Source organism: Lutra lutra, chromosome 1 (genome assembly GCF_902655055.1).
Source record: "Lutra lutra chromosome 1, mLutLut1.2, whole genome shotgun sequence".
Classification (NCBI taxonomy): Eukaryota; Metazoa; Chordata; class Mammalia; order Carnivora; family Mustelidae; genus Lutra; species Lutra lutra.
The window spans coordinates 43,451,724-43,474,168 of NC_062278.1; the positions used below are offsets into that span (position 1 = coordinate 43,451,724).

General features: G+C 37.5%; 1 protein-coding gene across 1 annotated transcript in view; it reads left to right on the forward strand.

The window, feature by feature from the left end:
- Positions 1–640: 640 nt before the first annotated feature.
- NSUN3 (NOP2/Sun RNA methyltransferase 3) overlaps positions 641–22,445 on the forward strand; it is a 55,128-nt gene continuing 33,323 nt past the window's right edge. Inside the window, 3 exon segments of the mRNA XM_047722489.1 lie at positions 641–826; positions 1,624–1,733; positions 13,006–13,349. Coding sequence (XP_047578445.1) covers positions 815–826; positions 1,624–1,733; positions 13,006–13,349 — 466 coding nt within the window. The 5' untranslated portion in view covers positions 641–814.

The following is a 22,445-nucleotide window of genomic DNA, read 5'->3' on the forward strand; positions in this document are numbered from 1 at the left end:
TCCTATTAGAATGGGTGTAATACTTTCCTCAGCACATGTAACACTGCCCTTAGTAAAGGTGGGTGGGAGGCTACTGTGTAGGGTCATTTTGGTCTTCAGGCATTTGGTATCAGACAGAACGTGATGATCATAATCTTGAAGATCATGATAGTAAAAATAATACACAGCAGCAGCTAACATTTAGGCGTTTACTGTTTCCTACCCTTTGTGCTAAGTGTTTTACTGTATTTCAATTAAACATTTAACCCTCTCCGTTGAAAGAGAGATCATCCCCATTGTCCATCTCTAGGAAATACATGCCTTATTTCTTCCTATCATCCCTATTACCCTTAGTTCTGAATATCTGAGCTAAGGGGGGTATCAAATTTGATGGATTAATTCAGTAACTAGCTTAGCCTCTGAGAACATTTTACAACAATGGTCATTATACAAAACCTAATACAAATTAACATTTTTTTTTTTACTGAGCCACAAGCACACAGCAGATGCTGTTCAGTGAAACGCTTCACTTGAAGCTTCCAGCCACTCAAGGCTCCGCCCAAGGGTCAAGCTACGCCCTCGGTAGTAAGCACCGCCCCCACCAGCCGGCGGCGGAAGTAACTTTGCGCGCTCGTGCCTCTCGCGGGACCTACACCACTTTTGGCGAGATTTCGACTAGGAGGGCAAAGCAGTATCGCGGAGAGTTGAACCGGAAAAGCGAGGGATAGAAGTGCAAGAGGGTGAACCTCGCGTGTGAGGCCGTGCTTTTGATTTTTCTGGAGGTTTTAGGTGCTGGGTCGTGTAGATCTCTTGTCTGGCATCTCGCGGCGGGATAATGTTGACCCGGGTGAGGGCTGGTACTCGACTGGGAGCCTCTGACTCAATCACTTTGCGGGTGGCGAGGGAGGGGGTCGGGATGGTGGAACTTCGCGAGCTGTTGGCTTCTCTGGCTTCATAGTTCAGGGCTGTAATGCTGAATGCTCGAACGTTTTCTCTTGAGCGTTCTCCGCTGTTTTCTCCCAGGACTCACTTGTGCCCCACGTAACTTGGTTGCAGTCCAGCCTGCAGAGCTGAATACCTGCTCCGTTCAGCTTTGAACAGAATGCAAGCTCCTCAGGATATGAGACTCACTGCTTTATCCTGGGACCCTAGAACAGTATTACGCGATAATACCTCGCTCACCTTTGAATGAGTAAATGAAATAGAATTGCAAGGAAGTTTACACAGGAAGCGAGCGACTTTTTTTTTTTTTCCGAAGTAACCTTTTAATTTTAGAATAATTTTACATTTACAAGAAAGTTGCCAAGATAATACTAATTTCCAGAGGCTTTTCACTCAGTTTCCCCAAATGTTAGTACCTAGAGTCGCTTAATTTTGTTTCTTTGACGCAGCTTCTGTTAGGCCACTAACCTTTTTTTTTTTTTTTAACGCCACAAAGCCTTTAACCTTTTTTTTACATATGAGCAATAATTATTTGAAGAAATCCTCTTTTTTCATAAATACAGTGTTATATTTGAAGTAATGCTTCCTTGAAAGAACTAATAATAATCATAAAACATGTTCTTAAGAAAAAAACCTGCTAATTTGAAGTTTAATAAATTCGTAATACCAGATTGTGTCAGCTACATTTTCTTATCATCATAGCTGAAAGCAAAATCAGAGGGGAAGCTTGCAAAACAGATTTGCAGAGTTGTATTGGATCATTTTGAGAAACAGTATTCCAAAGAACTTGGAGATGCCTGGAATACAGTAAGGTTAGTATAATTCATCTCTTGATGCTTTATGATAGAACAGGAAATAAAACCTTTTTGGGGGAGGGGTGCTTGAGGATAAAAGATAAAGGAATCTAAATCTGGGTGCTCTTTTCCTACAGAGACTAAAGAGAAGAACTGAAGAAATAGGTGGAATCCTAGGAAAATGAAAAGGGGAGAAAGAAAACTTTGTAGTAATAGTAAGGAAAAAAATGTTAGCCTTGCCTCGAGCAATTGTTTTAATCTTTGAAACAGGAATGCCCACTAGTTTGACAAAATTAATTATACTGTAACAGAAAAACCTTAAAACTTCTGAGGGTATTTGACTAGTTTCTGAAAATTCAGAAGATAATTAGTCTTTAAAGCTGGCACAGCTCTGTCTTAGCTAGAGTCATTTTATTTGGTTATATTTCTTCCCTGTGTTTTTGGCAGGCTATGTTTTGAACACATGTACGTGCGTGCACACACACACACAAATTATTTAAATGTATTTTTGAAAACATCTTTCATGCATAGAAGTAAGTGAGGTAAGTTTGATTTCTGTGCTTAGTGACTTTTGCCTTTGGTCAGAATGTTATTCCATGGGTTCTTTACATTGAGGTGTTTTTTTTTTTCTTTTTCAATTTTTATTTAAGTTCTAATTAGTTAACATATAGTGTCATATTGGTTTCGGGAGTAGAACTTAGTGGTTCATCACCTGCATATAACAATCAGTATTCAGCACAAGTGCCCTTTCTAATGCCCATCACCCATTTAGCTTCTCCCCCATTCACCTCCTTTCCATCAACCCTCAGTCTGTTCTCTATAGTTAAGAGTCTTATGGTTTGCTTTCCTCTCTTTTTTCTCCCCCCTTCCCTGTGTCATCTGTTTTGTTTCTTAAATTCCACATACAAGTGAAATTTATGGTATTTATCCTTCTCTGGCTGACTGACTGCTTAGCGTAATACATTCTAGTTCCATCATTGCAAATGGCAAGATTTCATTCTTTTTTGATGACTGAGTGATATTACGTATGTATATAAGTGTACAACACACACACACACACACACACACACACACCCCACATCTTCTTTATTCATCAGTTGGTGGACAGTTGACTCTTTCCATAGTTTGGCTGTTGTTGATAATGCTGTTATAAACATCAGGGTGCACGTGCCCCTTCAGATCTGTATGTTTGTATCCTTTGGTTAAATTCCTGAAGTAGTGCAATTGCTGGATCATAGGGTAATTCTATTTTTAACTTTTTGAGGAACCTCCATACTGTTTCCCAGAGTGGCTGTCCCAGTTTGTGTTCCCACCAACACTGCAAGACGGTTCCCCTTTCTCTGCATCCTCACCAATATCTCTTGTTTCCTGAGTTGTTGATTTTAGCCTTTCGGACAGGTGTGAGGTGGTAGCTTATGGTTTTGATCTGTGTTTCTCTGATGCTGAATGATGTTGAGCATCTTTTCATGTGCCTGTCGGCCAACTGTATGTCTTTGGAAAAATGTCTATTCATGTCTTCTGCATTTCCTAACTGGGTTAAATGTTTTTTGGGTGTTGAGTTTGATAAGTTCTGTATATATTTTGGACTTTTTATCAGATACGTCATTGGCAAATATTTTCTCCCATTCTGAAGGTTGCCTTTTAGTTTCATTAATTTTTTCCTTGGCTGTGCAGAAGCTTTTTATCTTGATGAAATCCTAATAGTTCATTTTTTTCTTTTGTTTCCCTTGCCTACACTGAGTTCTTATATAGTATATTCCATGCCCTGTGGAATATAAAGAGCAAGACAGTTCCCATATCCAGTTTGCCTGCAGTCTGGTGTTCATGGGGGATAAGGAGGCTGGTTTTAAAACTATATGAACTATTCCATAAATATCCTGATAGAAATAGATAGGAGAACCTTGTCTTATTTAACAAATACAGAGGGTGCGAGCAAAGACCTGAGGAGAAGCCAGCCCTTGGTGACCTAACAGGAGTTATCTTAGCGAAAAGAACTAGATAATTTAGGCTGAAAGAAGAGGGAGCACTGCTTCTGAAGCGAGGGACAAAAGCCCAGTACATACTGCTCAGGAAAAAAAAGGTTATGTAGCTATAGACAATGGATTCAGTCGTATTGTTGTCTTACTAATCTCTTTTTGGATAAACTCAGTAACGCTTTCTCACTTAAAAGGACAACTTTAAGCTTTTTTTTTTTTTTTAAACAAATGAAATATTGACTGATAATAAAGTCTGAGGTGGTTCTGAGATAATTTTAGGACAAATTATACTGTTTTAGGAACTTGTAAATACTGTAATATGAAAAAATAGTTTGTGGTTGTGGTTTTTATTTCGAAACTAGATTTTTAATTTTATTTATTTATTTTTTAAAAGATTTGCTTGACAGAGACACAGCAAGAGAGGGAACACAAGCAGGAGGGGCGGGAGAGGGAGAAGCAGGCTTCCCGCTGAGCAAGGAGCCCAATGCAGGGCTCTATCCCAGGACCCTGGGATAATGACCTGAGCCAAAGACAGACCCTTAACAACTGAGTCAGCCAGGCGCCCCTCAAACTGGATTTTAAAATTGGTAGCTTCTGTCACAGAGAAAAAAGAAGAATGATAGTGGAGTGTAATAAATTCATTATGTTTTTAGTATGTAAAGTTACTCACAGAGAGTAGCCAGACAACCACACTTCTACTGCATGCTTATTATGTACCAGATAGTATTGGCTTTATGTGATCCTCAGAACAAAGCTCTGAGGTTTGTTTCCCATTTTTCACATGATGAAACCACATAGCATTTAAGTAACTTCCCAAGTTTACATAAGTGCCAGAGCAGGGATCTGTATCTAGGCTTTCTGGTTCAAGAACTTCCACTGCCTAACTCCTAATCTCACACCTGGGTATAATTAGACACTCATGGATGATTTAAAAAAAAAATTTTTTTAAAGGGATAGTGTCTTCAGATTTTATAGTAGTCTGGCTACCCATACCCTGTAATGAGTTATTTTCCTATTTAATGTGCTCAGACAGATTTATAAGTTATTGTTTGACCCTACATTAAATGAGCAGTGAACCTCAAATCCATTTAATTACCTGTGCCTTCTGCATCATCTACCTTTTTGTTGCGTTTTTATGATGATTTAAGTTTTGCATAAATGTGCTAAATTTGCCATGGGCAAAATAAAGGCTGAGCTCAGAAAGTAGTCTGAACATGGAAGATGGCATGGGGAAGTAAGAATAAATATATGTATTTTTTTAACTTTTATTTGGAATGTCATGCTTGCTTTTATTTACTTCCAGAGAAAGGTGAATGCATTTTTGTCTTCTACCTGGAAAGTGATTTACTTACTTTTAGTTTCCTTTCTTATCTAAGAGATGTAGATAATGGGGAAGATTTAGTATTTACTTAAATTTTATTTTTTTGTAATAACACTTTTTACAAGTCACCCTCTGACTAGCCCTTTAAAGTTGTTTACAATGAGTTTAAGTTTTGCTCCTCTCATTGCCTGTTTATCTTTCAGGGAAGCCCTTTCATGGCATGACTTTGAACTTCCCTCACTATGCTGCCATCTGAGGCTGTACAGTCTTCTCTCGGCTTTGTTCCATACTTCTCAGTATTTTCTGGTCATTTCACTTAGTTTGATACTAGGCAATCTCAGAAGCATGTTATTTTCCCTTCTAAACCTATGTTGTCATTTGCCACTTGCATATTTTTTCTCACTTGTTGAAGTTATCACCATCAATATGTTTCCTCTTTTCTCCTCCAGACCTTCAAGGTAAGGAATGAACCTTAATCAAAAATAAGCCTGACATTTGCCCTCAGCTCCTGGGAGGTTATCTCTAAGCCCTTGGAATGTCCTGCCCAAGAGTGTCCTTGTTTACTTGGGGGGTCAGGCCACACTGGAAAGTCTAACTGTAATTTATGGTAGGGGCTGTGGGCCATGGTATCAGCTTGGCTTCCCACCTCTGACCTCCAGAGGAGTTGGAAACTAAAAATTAGCCAGTTGATCATGTTTATGTGACTGGGCCCCAATAAAATCTGACACCAAGCTTTTGGTGAGCCTTCCTACTTGGCGGTATTCTTAGGCATGTGGTCATACATTGTTGCAGGGAAAAGTTGTCCTTGCCCGTGATTCCACTGGAAAGCACATGTGGAAGCTTCATGCTTTGAACTTCCCTGTACTCTGCACCATGTATCTCTTACCTTGACTGACCTTGATAATTTGGCAGCTCCCAAACTATGGACTGCCATACACTACTACTCTGCCTCCATCATAATCTAAATGCCCACCAGATGCTTTTGCTTCTTCCTGAGAAATTTCTTCGTTTGGATTTCATTTGTAACCACTTTATTACTGTTTAGTTAAGCTTGCATCATTACTTACTTGGCATATTGCAGTAGTCCCTTTACATAGTCTCCTGCCTTTAGTATTTATTTGTTGGCTTATATGTAACCACTTTTATGACACTGTCTGCGGGGCAGTGTTCTAATCACTTTATGAATACTCACATAATCCTCTGTACAGCCTTCTAAGATAGTTGTTACTATTTACACTTTACAGATAGGAAAAGGAGCATATGGGGGCTAATTAACTTGCCTAATGGAACAGAGCTCACATTTGGAGGGGCTTTGGGAGTTTGTCTTACCCTCTGTCCTGCTGCTTCTCAGTACCATCGTATTCCATTGTGCCACTCCTGGAGTAGAAGCCTCTTCTGCCCCCCAGTGTCTGCGGTATTATGTTTGGACTAAATATCTTAGCATGACTATACAGGATCCTTCATCCCTTTGGGATTGTGTATGCTATTCCCTCTGCCAGGAATGACCCTCTCCTTTTTCCCTCTGTACAGTGGTTAAAATATGCATTCAGATCCCACCTTTGCGTCTTGTAGCATATGACCTAGGTAGGTTACCTAAAATCTCTGCCCCTCACTATCTTTATGTGTAAAATAGGATCTAATTCATATAATTATTTGGGAAGATAAAATGATTTTATGTAAGTGCAAATTTTAGAATTTTGTTTGACATATAGTAAGCCCTCTATACGTATTAGCATTATTTTTATTACTGTTATGTTTTTAACCAATTCTCCATCAACCTGACCCATATATCCTAGACAATGTGTTTCCATTGCATTTTGTTGATAACAGCTATTGTAATTCTTTTGAGATTGTATTGTCATAATTTCATTAAGTTGTCTTTTCTGACAAGGGAGGGTCTTGAAGAACCAATATCTTAAGACTTGAGCAAGTCATCTACTTATTCACAATTTTAGTGTTTATAAACCAAGTACTCTTCTAAGCACTGGGTATACCAAGATGGATTATATATATTCTGCCCTCAATTGTATATGAGGGGAGGATTAATTGGAAATCTTTATTAGACACTTTTCTCCAAAGTTCACGTAGTTCATATATAGAGGAGAAAAAATACAGCCAGATTGCATTAGCAGAATCTGTGAATGAGATGGAGTAGGATGGTTGGGGAAAACAGAAATGAGCTATTTCTGTTTTGTCCCTTATGTTAGCTTTATACGAATATTCAACCGTACTTTGTACAAATCCCTATGAAGTAGTAACTTTTAGCCCCTTTAAAAGTTGTAAGTTAGAAAGTACCAATTTTACTGGCCAATCTAGGCCTGTGATACTAAAATCCATCTTTGTCCTCTACTAAGTGTGCTGCTATGCAGGGTGTGGAGTCCCAGCCCTGGGATTGTATGCACATGTCTCCTGATACAAGGGATTCCTTGTATGCAGTATTTTCACCTTAGGTTGGTCTCTACCAGAAACGCAAACCATCACTTAGGACTTTTAGTTGAGCTACTGTGAATAACAAATATGGACATAGATTGCCTTCTATGGGAAGCACTAAAGAAACAATGCCAAGAAAGAGTAGGGGGCAGTCAGTTCATCATTAGAATCTCTGAGGAATAAAAATGAAAGTCTTGTAAACATACTTAGGTGTACTTCCATGAACTGATGGATTCATTGCTAAACCAGACTTTTAAAATGATTGAATGAGCACCCTCTAGTGGATACCAATAGCAGTAAAACGGATTTTTACTTTTATAACCATAAAAATTTAATTGGTTTTGTAATCAACAAGGTTATACCAATTGTGCTTAGCAATTCCTAGATAAAATGATTTTTTATCCTTATCATTTGATAGGAAGGTAGACTAGAGAGTAGAATAAGTACTAAAAGAAAAGAATAAAGTCACAGAAAAGTTGAATGAAAATAATAACATCAAATAACATTGTCCAAATAATACATTATACAATTTTTTCAAAGGATATGTGTGCACAGGCAAGTTATAGCAATCAACTTCCAGATTTTCAGTTTTCATGTATTCTCTTTCACAAAATTACTCTGATCCTTATGTGCCTAAGGGAGTATTTATTTTCCTTTCTCAACTACCTTTCTTTTGTCTTTCTCCCACTTTACAAAAAGAGGACACACTTTCACTATCCTGACTCTTCCACATTGCAGTTCTCCAGGGTGATAACACCTCTGCTGGTCAGAGACTGTTGGAATGTCATTGTAAGGGCTGAAAAAATAAATGACTAATGACAGTAAATACTTTGACAGGTCAGGTGGTTTCCAAGTTTTGATTTTGGCAAAAGTAAAGGAGCTCCAGTTGAGTTGTCAACTAACAGATCATTAAAATATTTTTGAAGATAGATGCTTAAGTGATTTGGGACTATAATTCAGAAGGAAATAGAAGTCAAAAAGAGAGACATCGCTACAGTGAAGTATATTTAATTATTACCCACTTATTTAAGTGAAGGTTTTTCTCAGCCCTTGTAAAAATACAAAACAGGAATATAGTTGATTTTAACCCTGACTCAGTATAGCCCTCGGTAATATTCATCTCTGGATATATGGAGACCAGGGTTGGGGGCGGGGGATGGGAAGGGAAGTTATTTCATTGAGATCCATTTCTTAACACTTCCCTTTTTATGTTTATTAATTATCAAATCTATGATAAGTATTTTGATCAATCTTATAGTAAAAATTTTACTGATAACTGAATCCAGAAGTTACCATTTTAATACTTAGAGATTTAGGCCACAGTGAAAACAGATTTAGTATATATATATGTATATATGTGTGTTGTTTATGGCAGAGAAGTATGATAGGGTAATAAAAGATTTCAAGCACAAAAATGTATTAAAATAAAGTTATGTTGGGGGAAATAGTATGTAAATAGAAAAAGGAACTAAAATTTTCACCTGTTCAAGAAGATTCAGTCTATGAATTTTTAAATGGACAGTGATGGGTTTCATAATCACTCTGGTATTTAGGTTCCACTGGATGCATTTTAAAAAGTGGTATAATTTATATTTGAAAATGTCAATTTTTATAGTATGATGGAAATTAAGTTCTTAAGTCTATGGTGAAGATTTTGATGTCAGTTTAAAATGTGCCAGAGGGTACATAGTTTTTTTCAAAATGATACCCGTGGAGGTACGAGCAAACATCTGTAGGTTACTGGTCTTGTGGGTCCCAGTTCTCCTGGCTGCTGAGGTACTTGAACTTCTGTCATCGAAGACCAGTAAGTGGAACAGCTTCAGACTCCTCATGAATCTTGAGAGGAGTGCTGGAGTGTGGTGCCTGGTGAGTGTCTTCTTAAGTCCTTTAATGTACACTCCTTGTATTATCTGCTGGGCTACTTGTCTATCCAGTTAGAGCTTTGGACTTGAGTAACCATTGGCCTGGGAGGCCCAGGGGCATCATCCTTACCAGTGCACTGGAGTGTTAGTGTGTGTGTGTCTTTGTGCGCATGTGCTAGGAAGAGGGGAGGTCACTGGTAGTTGGGTGGGCCGCTGGTGGGTATGGTGCTGAGACCCAATTAATATGCAGTTTTGCTTTCTCAGGGGTAGGAAGCACCATCCTGAGCAGTCCCTTCATCAAGTGGTCCCATTGCAGGTGCTCCAGGCAGCATGTATCAGGCTATTACGATTGTTAGGAGCAGTGGGAGGCCAGGGCACTGACTCTAGTCCAAGGTTGGGGTGAAAATTCTGTCTCTCCCTGTGGTATGCTGCTAGTGCTACAGTACAAAAGTCTCACGCTTTGTTAGACTTTAAAGTCAGCCAGATTTTGAATCAGGTACTTCTGCTTAATAGTGATAGAACCTTGGGTGAGTTGCCAGACGTCGGGAAGCTTCAGTTACCTAACTTCTAATATGGGGGTAATAGCTGTCCTTCACGGTAGTGATGGTTAAATAAGCTAAGTATGAAAAATGCATATTGTAAACTTATTTTGTTCATTTATTTATTTTTTAAAAACATTTTATTTATTTATCTGACAGAGACCACACGTAGGCAGAGAGGCAGGCAGAGGGAGAGAGGGAGAAGCAGGCTCCCCGCCAAGCAGAGAGCCCGATGTGAGGCTTGATCCCAGGACCCTGGGATCATGACCTGAGCTGAAGGCAGAGGCTTTAACCCACTGAGCCACCCAGGCGCCCCGCATATTGTAAACTTACGATTAGTAATTTTTTATTATTAGGGTGAGGTGGGGGTGGGTGGATTAAGTTGTAGGTAGAAAGGTTTCTCTGAGGAGATAAAGCCTAAACTGGCCCCTCAGCAGAGAGTAGGGGAGTCAGCCAGGTTTTAGGTGGGCCATTGTAGGTCAGAGGAAAGGTCATTATAGGTAGAGGGAGCAGTTTATCCTGAGACTGGTAAAGGCTAAAGAAAACTTATTCCAGGAAGTGCAAGGACTTCAGTAAGGTTGCATACCGGTTAGGAGGAGTCAGAAAATTTTTTTAAAGCAAGGTCTTATTTCATCCAGTTGTTAGAGAATGAGAATAATTTCTGAAGATTGCTGACTCACTCTGCCAGAGTATGTGTATGTATGTGTTGTGTGTGTATGTGTGTGTGTGTGTGTGTGTATATATATATATATATATATTTTTTTTTAAGATTATTTATTTGAGAGAAAGCAAAGGCAGAGGAAGAGGGAGAGAGAAGCTTTAGCAGCTTCCCACATGGGGCTTGATCTTAGGACCCTGAGATCATGACCTGAGTTGAAACCAAGAGTCAGATACTTAACTGACTGAGCCACCCAGGGGCCCCAATAAGTATATGTTTTTAAATCCAATGAGGCTTTCTCCCCTAGGGTCCTTCAGTGAACTTTATCACATTATACTTGACACATATAATCTGCCACGAGCCACACCAGATTACTTTTTTTTTTAAGATTTTATTTATTTATTTGACACAGAGAGAGAGAGACAGCAAGAAAGGGAACACAAGCAGGGGGAGTGGAGAGGGAGAAACAGGCTTCCTGCCAAGTAGGGAGCTCAATGCGGGGCTCCATTCCAGGACCTGGGATCATAACCTGAGTGGAAGGCAGATGCTTAACCAACTAAGCCACCCAGGTGCCCCAGATTACTTTTAATTACCCAAATGCACTGTCCTACTTCATACGTACTGCCTGTGCTATTGCCTTTGTCCTTCAACTTCCCTTCTCATTTTGTCCTACGGTATTCCTCCTTATCATTCAAGATTTAACATATTGTATAATACACAAAAATAGTGTTCCTAAACTAACAATCCTTTTATATACAATAAGGTTAAAAGGAAATATGCAAGAATAATAACCTGTACTGAGGGATCAGAAAGAAAATGTGACTAATTGGAGAAACATTGTAGTCAGGGTTGGGAAGACTAAATACAATAAAGATGCTAATTCTCCCCAATTTTACTGCATTTAATATAATCCTAGCCAAGATGTCTGTCTGTCTATCTACACAAATATTTTATAAATTATTTTAACTGAACCCAACTGATTCTAAAGTTCATCTGAAAGAATAAACATTCTGAAATAGCTTTGGAAATTCTGAAGAAAAAAAAAAAACCAGATTTGCTCTGTCAGATATTAACCAACCATTGTTAGCTAACGGACAAGCCACTCCAATCTGTATGAATTAAATTATGTTTCTTACTATTACTTCTCTGTTACACGAGTCAGAACCCTGGGTAAATTTTCATCCCGTTTGAGGGTAAGATTAGGATGGGCTGAAATAAAAGTTACAACTGTGACATTTGCAGATCTTCCCTTTGGGTCCATTTAATGCTGTGGGTTCTCAAAGTGTGGTTCTGAGGATTAGCAGAACCATTATCACTGGAGAACTTGCTAGAAATGCTAATTCTCAGTTCCTGCTTCTAGTCTATATCAGAAAATCCTGGAGTAGGGCTTAGCAGTCCTCCTATAGACACTGATCCATGCTAAAGTTTGCAAAGTACATTCTTAAAAAAAGAGGTTGTCATCTTCCAGAATTCCTGAAACAGACAAACTGGGCTCCCATGATGGTGGACCATCATAGTAAGAGGCAGTAAAGGAGAAAGCAGTTTCAGTATTAGCCCCCAGTTGAAATTCACCTGGCACAGTTCCAGTCGCAGGTGTTACATTTCAATCCAGCCATTTCTCACATAGTCAACTCCAGGGTGAGTAGCAGCTGGAATTTATTTAATTGACCATGGTTAATGAGGCTACCAAATAACTCAGCTAGAAAGGTCAGCTTGTAAATAAATTAAATATTTCCTGCTGTATCATATGTCAGTTGATGTGAGCTTGTGACTGTTAAGAGCTCTAACTGTTGGACTAAATAAAAAATTAGGAAAGAAAATCTTCTGGTGAAGGCGGGAGGGTGGCGGGTAGGTGGTATTGTCAATCCATAAGTGATTTTTAAACCATTCTTGGTTTTGTATCATCTGAACCACTGATTGCCTCACTAACTCTCTATAGTTAGTTTCCATGCTTTTATTTCCTGAGAGGAAGACTTTAACACTCACTCCTCCAAATGCCCTTTAATGATAGTACTTTTCCCTCCAACAGTAACAGTCTCAGGTTTTAAATTTTTTCTTTATGAAAAACATTTGTGCAAAGAATGATTGAGAGTCTATTTTGATGTATTCAGAGGTATGAAAATACAGGCCGTGTGTTTTTGGCAAGATATTCTGCAGGAAGGTACTAGGCTGAGGCAGGTGAGGCATTCCTCTCTGGTGCAGAATTTAAGGGACCCCTAAAACTCAATAATCAAGTAATACTTTAATGACAGTTGATACAAAAGAAAGAAAACCCATGATGAATAAAATACCAAAGTTTTAAATAAAGTCAGGATCATGACTGTGGTAGGTTGACCCATATTGGAACCTATGGCAAAAGGGCAAAGTCAGTGATACTTATCTTGACTCTGAAACAAATCACAGGTAAGTGTGAAACTAGGACCCCGTTCACTTGATTAGTAATATAAAATTGTGTTTGTATATATAATATTAATACTATTTTGTTTTTCATCTTCTGTTTCTAGGGATATACTAATATCACCATCATGCTGGCAGTATGCTATCCTTCTTAACAGATTCAATTATTCCTTTGAACTGGAAAAAGATTTACATTTAAAGGGCTATCACACCCTCTTTCAAGGATCTTTACCCTACTATCCTAAATCAATGAGGTGTTACCTTAGCAGAACTCCAGACAGAATGCCTTCAGAAAGACACCAAATTGGAAATCTAAAAAAATATTATCTCCTGAACGCTGCCTCTCTTCTCCCAGTATTGGCTCTGGAATTAAGGGATGGCGAGAAGGTTCTGGATCTCTGTGCTGCTCCTGGAGGCAAATCGATAGCTCTGCTGCAGTGTGCTTATCCAGGTAGTGTGCTTTTCTTTCAGTAATTGACAACTTTTAAATATCCATGTATTTCAAAATACTTTCAGAATATATGGGAAGAAGTATAAGATTGAGTTTGCAGACTTTGAAAATCTGAAAACCAGGGCAGTATGTAGACTGGAAGTTTTAGCTGTGGAATCAGTGTAATTTTTTTTTTTTAATTTTCAGCTATGTACTTGCAGGCCATTTTGAACAAAACAATCACATTTTGTAAACAAATCTGTTAGGTAAGATGAATCCTGATAAGCCAATAACAAAGATTTTTTATTTTATTGTTGACTTTTATACTTGACAGTCTTGTATGATATCATACTTCTAGGCAACAAAATATACACATTTAAAGTAGTTTTTTGTATCTTTAGACCGTAAGGTTATAAGACAGTTTTGTCTAATAGAAATATAATGTGAAGTGCATGTAAAATTTAAAAATTTAAGTACTTGTTAAAAAAAGTAGAAACGGTTGAGTTTAATTTTAGTAATAACATTGTGACCCAGTACATCCAAATATTTCAACATGTAATCAAAATAAAAGTTATTAAAGAGACATTTGCGTTCTTATTTTCTTTCAAAGTCTTCAAAATGGGTATGTATTGTACAGCACATTTCACTTTGGACTAGCTGTCTTTTAAGTGCTCAAAGCCACATGTAGCAAATGGGTATGATGTTAGACAATGCAATTCCCCCTTTTTTTTTTTTAAGATTTTATATATTTATTTGACAGAGCGAGAAGGAGCATAAGGAGGGGGAGCTGCAGGCAAAGGGAGAAACAGGCTCCCTGCTGAGGAGGGAGCTCAGGGTGGGGCTTGACCCCAGGACCCTGGGATCATGACCTGAGCCGAAGGCAGGCACTTAACTGACTGAGCCACCCAGGATTCCCTGCACGATGCAATTCTAAGACTTTGAAAAGTTTTTTGGAAGTAACTTATCTTTACCATTATTAGTATAAAAATGATGAAATGTACGTGAATGTACATTTTTATATTTGTTGAAAGTAATGAGTCAAGCAATAGCATAAATTATTTTCCTAATTAGATAATAGGACTTTTTAAAAAATTACTTCAGATTTCCCTGGATAAATATTACTTATCGCTTGGTGGGATAGGGTTCAGCATCCGTTATGTCTGATTTTTGTCTGATGGTTTTTATAAATGCAGATGCTGTTTTTTATTATACATGGTGATGGAAATGGTGGGAATTATGTTATAGTAGTTTCACCAAGCTCTTCAAATCTTGAGTTATGACCCCAAATGTCCATAAATATTTTTCTTTAAGCATTATTTTAATGATCTGCTAAGTAAGCACCAGCTTTTGATTTTGTTGAGGGAAAGGGTTACAAACCATCTCAGTTACTAAAGGCTACTTTGCCTAGTTGTTTAATTCATTCACTTTCTTAGCCAAGGTACCCATGTGTTTAATTGCCTTTGTTTGGTCCTTTGTAAATTTCTATACCCTGCCACAGTTTGCTGTAATAAGATTCTGGATGAGTGGGAAACATGCTTCTCAGTTATAAGGTTGGTGAAGTGTCATTGTGAAAGGAGATGCCCTGACGGGAGATGTGCTTTAGGAAGTTGATCTGAACATTGATTCTTTTAAAACTATCCAACTTTGCTTATTATCCCTTAGAAAGTTGTTTGTATCCCTAGTTTGAAGACTGCTAATTTATTTCTTCCTTTGAGAGCACTCCCTGTTGAAGTAGATTTCATAAACTTTTAGGACAACTGTGAATGTAGTATTAGGCATTGGTACAAATTTATCAGTTAACCATGTATTTAGGAGGAAGCATACTGTGTGTTTTTAGAGTTGTTATTAAAACTCTGTTATTGAAGCTTGCTGTATTTTTAATGTAAGAAATCAGAACAAAAGAAGTAATTTTGTAACGTTAATTTTATATTTTTATAATTTGAGCTGAAGATTTATGGAATCATGTGATAAGGAGTATTTTTACTTTCATTCTTGTGTTCTTTGGCAGTATTCTTATTTTGTCTTATCAATTTTGAATAGAGAATTTTTAATATTGTAAAAAAATGGAAGAGAAATATCAAATTTGGGTGCCATGTTAAAGAGAGCATTTTAATCCTAAATTATTCTTATTAGTAGGCTGTATTTCACATGCTTATGATAGGGAAGCCGATTTGATTAGGAATACAAATGCAAACTGATATATCCTAGGAGTTTGAATTGGAGAAGAATCTTACTGTTCTTACATCAAGGGCAATGAACTATAGGCACTGTTCCAAGTAAAGAACTTTTCATCATTAGGACTAATGATAATGGTTTGCTAAGAAGTACAGATGTCTTCATGCTGATGCTCAAAGCCCAGATTAGGTTAGCTACACTGCTTGAATTTGGAATGTGGAAGCAATACTAAAATAAGCTTTTAAAAACAAAACCTAAAATGATGGCTGCAACTAAATGCGCATTTATACAACAAATTTCTTTAGATCACTACTGGCCTTTATTCTGGGCCAAGAGGCTCACAGCTTTGAATGATTAAGAAGCTCATATTTTAGGATGATTAAATTAGTTTATTTCTCTTTTGGTCCAGCTGCTCCCACCTGTTGACACAGTGACAGATTATCCATTTGTTTTGTTTTGTTTTTATTTTTGTTTTTGTCAATACAGGCTTTGTTATGTACTTGTCTTGACAGAAGAAGAGAAAACAATTCTGATTCTAAATAGGAAGGCATTAACAAAGCAAGAGTGACCTAGCTTGGTGGAGTGGTTTGTTCACCTTCCTTGCTGAGGGCTCTATTCATGAAATTTTCTTTCTCGACATCTAGTTAGCCTTTGGTGGTAGGAAGGATTGGAAAGACTCCTTGTTTTACTGAATTGCTTTTATCCTGCTTCCTGCTCCCTTAGGCCTCCAGACCTTCTGCATACCCTATGGGTAACACTTTCCTCCCCCTCTCCTCCCCTGCTGACTCCCCCGCCCCCCAATTCTTCAAGTTTTCACTCAGGAATCAACTTTCCTAGAAAGCCTTCCAGAACTCCCTGTATTAGAGGTACTTTTAATTTTGGTAGTAATAAAAACATTTCAGAATAACCTAATATGTACCAGGGACTGTAGTAATCACATGGCATAAATCTGTGTTTTCAAACATTTTTTAGTAGTCTTTGCTTCCAGCATCTTATGCTGTGTTTCTGTATATACATGTTTCTGAAGCCCTAGGGCTCTGAGGAACACAGTGTGAGTATCATGGTGTATAGATCTTCTTTAACTCTGCAGCACCATTAGTTGGGCATTATGCCCACTTTAAAGATGAAATCAAAACAAAGAGAAATTAATCGAAATTGCCCTAGGTAAGTAGCAGAGGTGGGATCTCAACTCAGGTTTTCAGGAATGTGCACGTGACTCTGTTTTGAGGTCTCCTAATGTTACTCAACTGCTGACTTTTCCAGCGACCTTCGTTAGACAGCTTCTTGAGAATAGGGGAGGTTCTCACTTACCTTTGTGTCTGCAGCTACTAGCACCATACCCAGTCTATAACAGGTACTTACGAAACCAGAATCTTGAAGTGGTTGTATTCTCAAGTGTATTTTAGTCTGTTGTCAAACATGTTCTAACAAATTTGTTGTTAAATTTGTTGTGAAGTTGTAACATTGTTTCCAGATATCCCAAAGAATCTTACCATTAGCTTTCATATCACTTCTAATATATGGACAATACCATTATTCCAGTTTTTACATTGAGAGCGACATATAATTCCTCAGATAATCATGATTATGGCTTATGGCTCCAAGGAATAATTAACAGAACTGAAAATAGGCATAATTGTTTTTTTTCCAAGTTAGTTACATCAGAGTAAATTAATGAATGACAATACCAGCCCAGTTTCTTTCCATGGACCAAAGGCTGCCTTAAACAGATGTAAAGCCTCAATGACTTACTCATATTTTTTTAAATTCACCCCCTTTCCTGCTTAGATGAATAAAATACCAAGATTTGGCTTATTTTTGGCAATTTAAACATGAAGTTAATTCTGTTTCAATATAGTAAGTTTTAGTAGTTATATGAAACTTGAGTTGTGATGTCTTATATTACATATTTTAAAAAGTTTAACCAATCTAAGACAATTTCAAATAAAATCTACATCTAGGACAAACAATATAACATAAAGCTATATTTTAAGTAAGAGACTTCTTTTAAAATGCTGAATTAAGAATCTTGACTAAAGTTGTAATTTAATGAAAAGCTAACTTGATTTTCACTTTTAATAGTTTAAATATTCATATGATGCCATGTTTCAGATCAACTCAGCCATGTTAGGGAGCACATACTATGTGTGCAAGGCTTTGGATAGTAGGTATGGAGCTGTGAAAGATGCAGAAGTAACTAAGACTTTGGATTCTTATAGAATGACAGACTAGGTCTTCTAACCAACTCCTGGTGAAAACAACTCCTGCTGAAAACAACAAATGTAGCATATGATATTAAAAACAGAATCTTTTTAAATGCATTGGTGATCTCCAAATATTCAGTGACCAAAATCTAAGAGATAATGGGAACCTAGAAGATCAATTGAGCATCAAAGCTAGCTTTTCAATTATGAGCATTTGCTTAACCTGAAAAACCTGAATGTTGATATTCATTGCTTCGTGAAAATATGGGAAAAAAAGACAAAGCCAGAGCTTGCCCAAGAGAGCATCTGCTAGGAGGTTAACTTACAGAAAGCTGAGATTCCAAAATGGTATACCCTCCATGTAAGGTAAATTAAGAAGAAATTGTCCTATCCCAAGGTACTGAAAAAGGAAACTGTCTGTTTTCAACTTTGATAATGGAGGAGGAATGGAAATAACCTCTGAAATTGTGGAAGCACAGCTAAGCCAGTGAGGACCATTATAGTGAAGTTGCAGAACATTGAAAAAGAGATCTTAATAGCAGCCAGAGAGGACAGATAGTTTACCTTCAAAAGACAACAGACTGAGGATTGACCTTTGAGAGTAACAATGGAAACTAGCATTCAGAGGAACTATGTTTTCAATGTCCTGAGAAAAGATGACTATAAATCCAGAAATATATTCACCAAAATATCCCTGAAGAACAAAAGTGAAATGACATTTTTTTAGACAGAGAGATAGAGTATAAGTTTGTCACCAGTGATTCTGAAAGATGTGCTTCAGGAAAAAGGAAAGCCATTGTAGATGGATGATAAGATAATAAGAAGAAATGAAGAATAAAAAAGATGGGCAATATATAGGTAAAATCTAAAAGTCATTGACAAGAGAAGACAATGATGATAATATGTTGTGTAGTTAGAGGATGTAAGCCCAAATAAAACCCAAATATATAGTAACGGCATCTAGTTTGGGAGGGAGAATTAAAAGATTATTATATCTTTTAGGAGAAACAGGTTGACTAACTTTATATTTTTTTTTACATAAGCATGCATGTTAAAATTTGTATGTTTACCAGTAAATTAATAGAAATGGAATATAATATTTAAACCAGAAAAAGGGAGAAGTAGAGTAAAAAATAATTAAGACATGGGTCTTTCCTAGTATCTGATGGGGACAAGGTGTGACTTTGGGGAGGTCTCTTGGCCCCAGTTTATGCTGCACCATAGATGTCTTTACTCCCACCTTTACTCCCATTCCTTACTTAAAGGCTTGAGACCCTTGAATTGTTTCCAGACTGGAGAAACCCTAGAAAAGACCCATGCTGTTCCTGTAGTTTTATGCTGATAGTGTTAACTGCTGTCACAAATTGAGCAGCCTCCAGATGGCTGCCAGCTGACAAGCAAAAATCACCACACCTGAGTGGTTGCTGTAACTGGCCTTGGGACTCTCTGGCTTGTCTGTAGGGGCCAGATAGCACAAACCTGAAGTGTGTGGGAGTTACCAACTCTTGGAATGGACTTTAACCAACGAGAGGCAGAAGACCGGAAGATGACCGCAGATTAATTGTTCTCCCTTCTTATTCCACTAAACCCCATAGTTTCTTCTAAGGCTCATCAATTTCAGATGAGAGATGGACCAGTGCTGTAGCCCACTTGATTACAAACCCTTTTATATTTATGCTCTGTCTTTATATGATTTACTTCTTTTTTCTTTCACTCTAGTTTCCCTGTGGTTGTAGCCCCTCCATAACATTAACTTTGCCTTCAGTCATTTTGTAGTGATTTCTCAAGGCTTTTAGACAACTGTCCATAACCTACATTAGTAAATCCTCCAGAAGCCCCTGAAATAAACATGTAAACTAAATTTAAAAATAGTATACTACCTGTATAAATGCAACTTAAGGTGATTTCTTACTCCTTTCTCCCCACTAACAAAATTGATGCCATCTCCTGAGCGCTTTCCATATAGAAATTGCGGTGTGGTGGTAGTAGAAAGGGTAAGCAGTGCAAGCAAACACCACTCATGAGGCAAAATATAGTTAAGTACTATGGAAGAGGTTCAAATATGTATGAGAAGTGGACAAGTCAGTCAGATTTGGTGGAGCACAGAGTATGTTGGTAAAACAGTGGGAGGTTAAAATTAAAAGGTTGTCTTAAGGTCTCATTATCGCAGACCTTGAAATAAATCAGTAGTTTGAACTTTAATGGATGATGGGAAATCATTAAATGTTTTTAAACATGGTGTGACAATCAGAGAGAACAACCTATGTATAGATACACATATAGAGAGATGTAGATGTAGATATATTTATACATATATATATATTTGAGCAAAGGGTTTACAAAAATATTTCCCCGTCTACATTAGAATTTCACCTTCATGTAGTTTTCTAGCTTGTTTCCCTGGTACCTAACAGATTGTCACTATGTTTCCAGGCAGTATTACTCATGATAAAAAAAGATGCTGATGGGTAAAATGCATGTGCCCTGGGAGAAAGAATAAATAAGTCCCAGAGACGTAATAGGGATTCCCTGATTGGTCTCTCTGAGTGCCCTGATGCTTGTTATTGGGCAGTCCTCTTGTAACTGGGCATCCTTCATGGGGATCCTGGAAGCTGTGCCTCTGGAGTTGTTAGAAGAGATGTTGTCTCTGTGGCACATGAAGCTTTTAAGCCAGGACAGCTCCGACACCAGTGTGAATCTTATCTTCTTGCACCTAAATTACCAGCTTACCAAAGTACAGGTCTTCATGAAAGAGGGAAGTCTCACCCTGCCCTCTTGGCAAGCTGTGGTTTCTGTCCTTTGTAGGATGATGCTGAACATGGCCTGCATAAATGTTGAGCTGAATCAGACTTGAAAATATAATGGTTGAAGGACTACCTTAAAAAGGACCACATAAACCTAGAAATTATAAAAGTGATATGATTGACTATTAAAAATTATGTAACTTAAGAATTAAAAAAGATAAATTCAGAAGACAATGTAAGAAACATTTGTAGATCAGATGGCAGTTAAAGGGATAATATCTGTGTAATGAAAATATGTCTTACCTGTTAGTAAGAAAAATATAAATAGTGGAACAGAAAAAAAAAAGGATAAGAATAGGCATTTACAGGGCACCTGGGTGGCTTAGTGGGTTAAGCCTCTGCCTTCAGCTCAGGTCATGATCCCAGCATCCTGGGATCGAGCCCCATGTCAGGCTGTCTGCTCATCAGGGAGCCTGCTTCCCCTGAAGCCTCTCTGCCTGCCTCTCTGCCTACTTGTGATCTCTCTCTCTCTGTCAAATAAGTAAAATCTTTAAAAAAAAGGATAGGCATTTACAGAAAAGCAAAACCAAATGGTAAATAGAAAATGAAAAAATTATACAACATTACATCCCATTAACACTTCTTGGGGAGTTTGGTGGAGGGACAGGGTGATATTTACTAAAAATAAAAATTCCCCTACCCTAACCTATCCATACCTCTGGAACTGTCTCATAAAAATAAAAATTTTGAAAGGACAACTGTAGAAGGATGTTTATTGAATTTTATTTTTAATTTTTTTGTTTACTGAATTTTACTAGTGACAACAATGTGAATGCCCAATGATTGGTAATGAATAAATAAAGGATGATATATCTATTTCATATACTATTTAGCAGCCTTTAAAGTTATTTATATTTCTACCAGTTGACTTGGTAGTGTTTTTTTTTAAAGTATTGGCATATGTGGAGAAGAAGTCATATAAATGTGTGGGTTGATAATATAAGTCCCTTTTGATGGGGTAGTTGGGCAGTTGAAGGTAGATGGGTAGATGAAGAATGAGATGAAAAAAATGATAATATGAAAATATTATATAATTCCACTTTTATCAGTTTTATATGGGTATACACAAAGATGTGACGTGATGGTATGATTATTAAATGGCTATCTGAACACTGGGTTTGAGGTAATTTTTGATGTTCTTTATACTTTTGTGTATTCATAAATGTATTTATTTATTAAAGATTTATTTATTTGTCAGAGAGAGCACAAGCAAGCAGAATGGCAGGCAGAGGCAGAGAGAGAAGCAGGCTCCTTGCTCAGCAAGGAGCCCAATGTGGGACTCTATCCCAGGACCCTGGGATCATGACCTGCGCCGAAGGCAGCAGTTTAATGAACTGAGCCACACAGGCGTCCCAAATAAATGTGCTTGTATTTATATATTATATAACTTATATTATATAATAAATACACATAATAGGTATAAAAATATACCATATATTTAAATAATGAAAGACAAAGTAACTTTCATTAGGGAATGAACCATTTTGCTAAGTGTCTTTGTACCGAGAGCAGTATAGCATTAAAATACCACATTTAAACTTAACAACCACTTTTTAAGGTAGCCAGTGTAGGGGAGATAAGTTTCTCCTACATCCTCTAGGTGTTTTCATTGGGACTGACAAAAAGGGTTAGTAGAAGTAAGGCATACAAATTTTATTTGATAAAATTTACATGTACATGGGTGTTGCCATAAGAAAATGGAAGATCCACAAAAGTGGCTAATCATAAGTGTTTATGTAGTAGGTTGAACACAGAGTGCCAGTTTTGAAAATGTTGCGGGGAGAAGACAGGAAGGATTTGTAGCAAGATCTGTACAGATTTCTCTTGGCCCAGATGCCCCAACTCTGGTGATAAGAATATTTCTTCCCTTCTGGTATAGAGAGAATATTTTTCATATGGGATTTCATCTCCTTTTAGGAAGAAAAAGGGAGGTA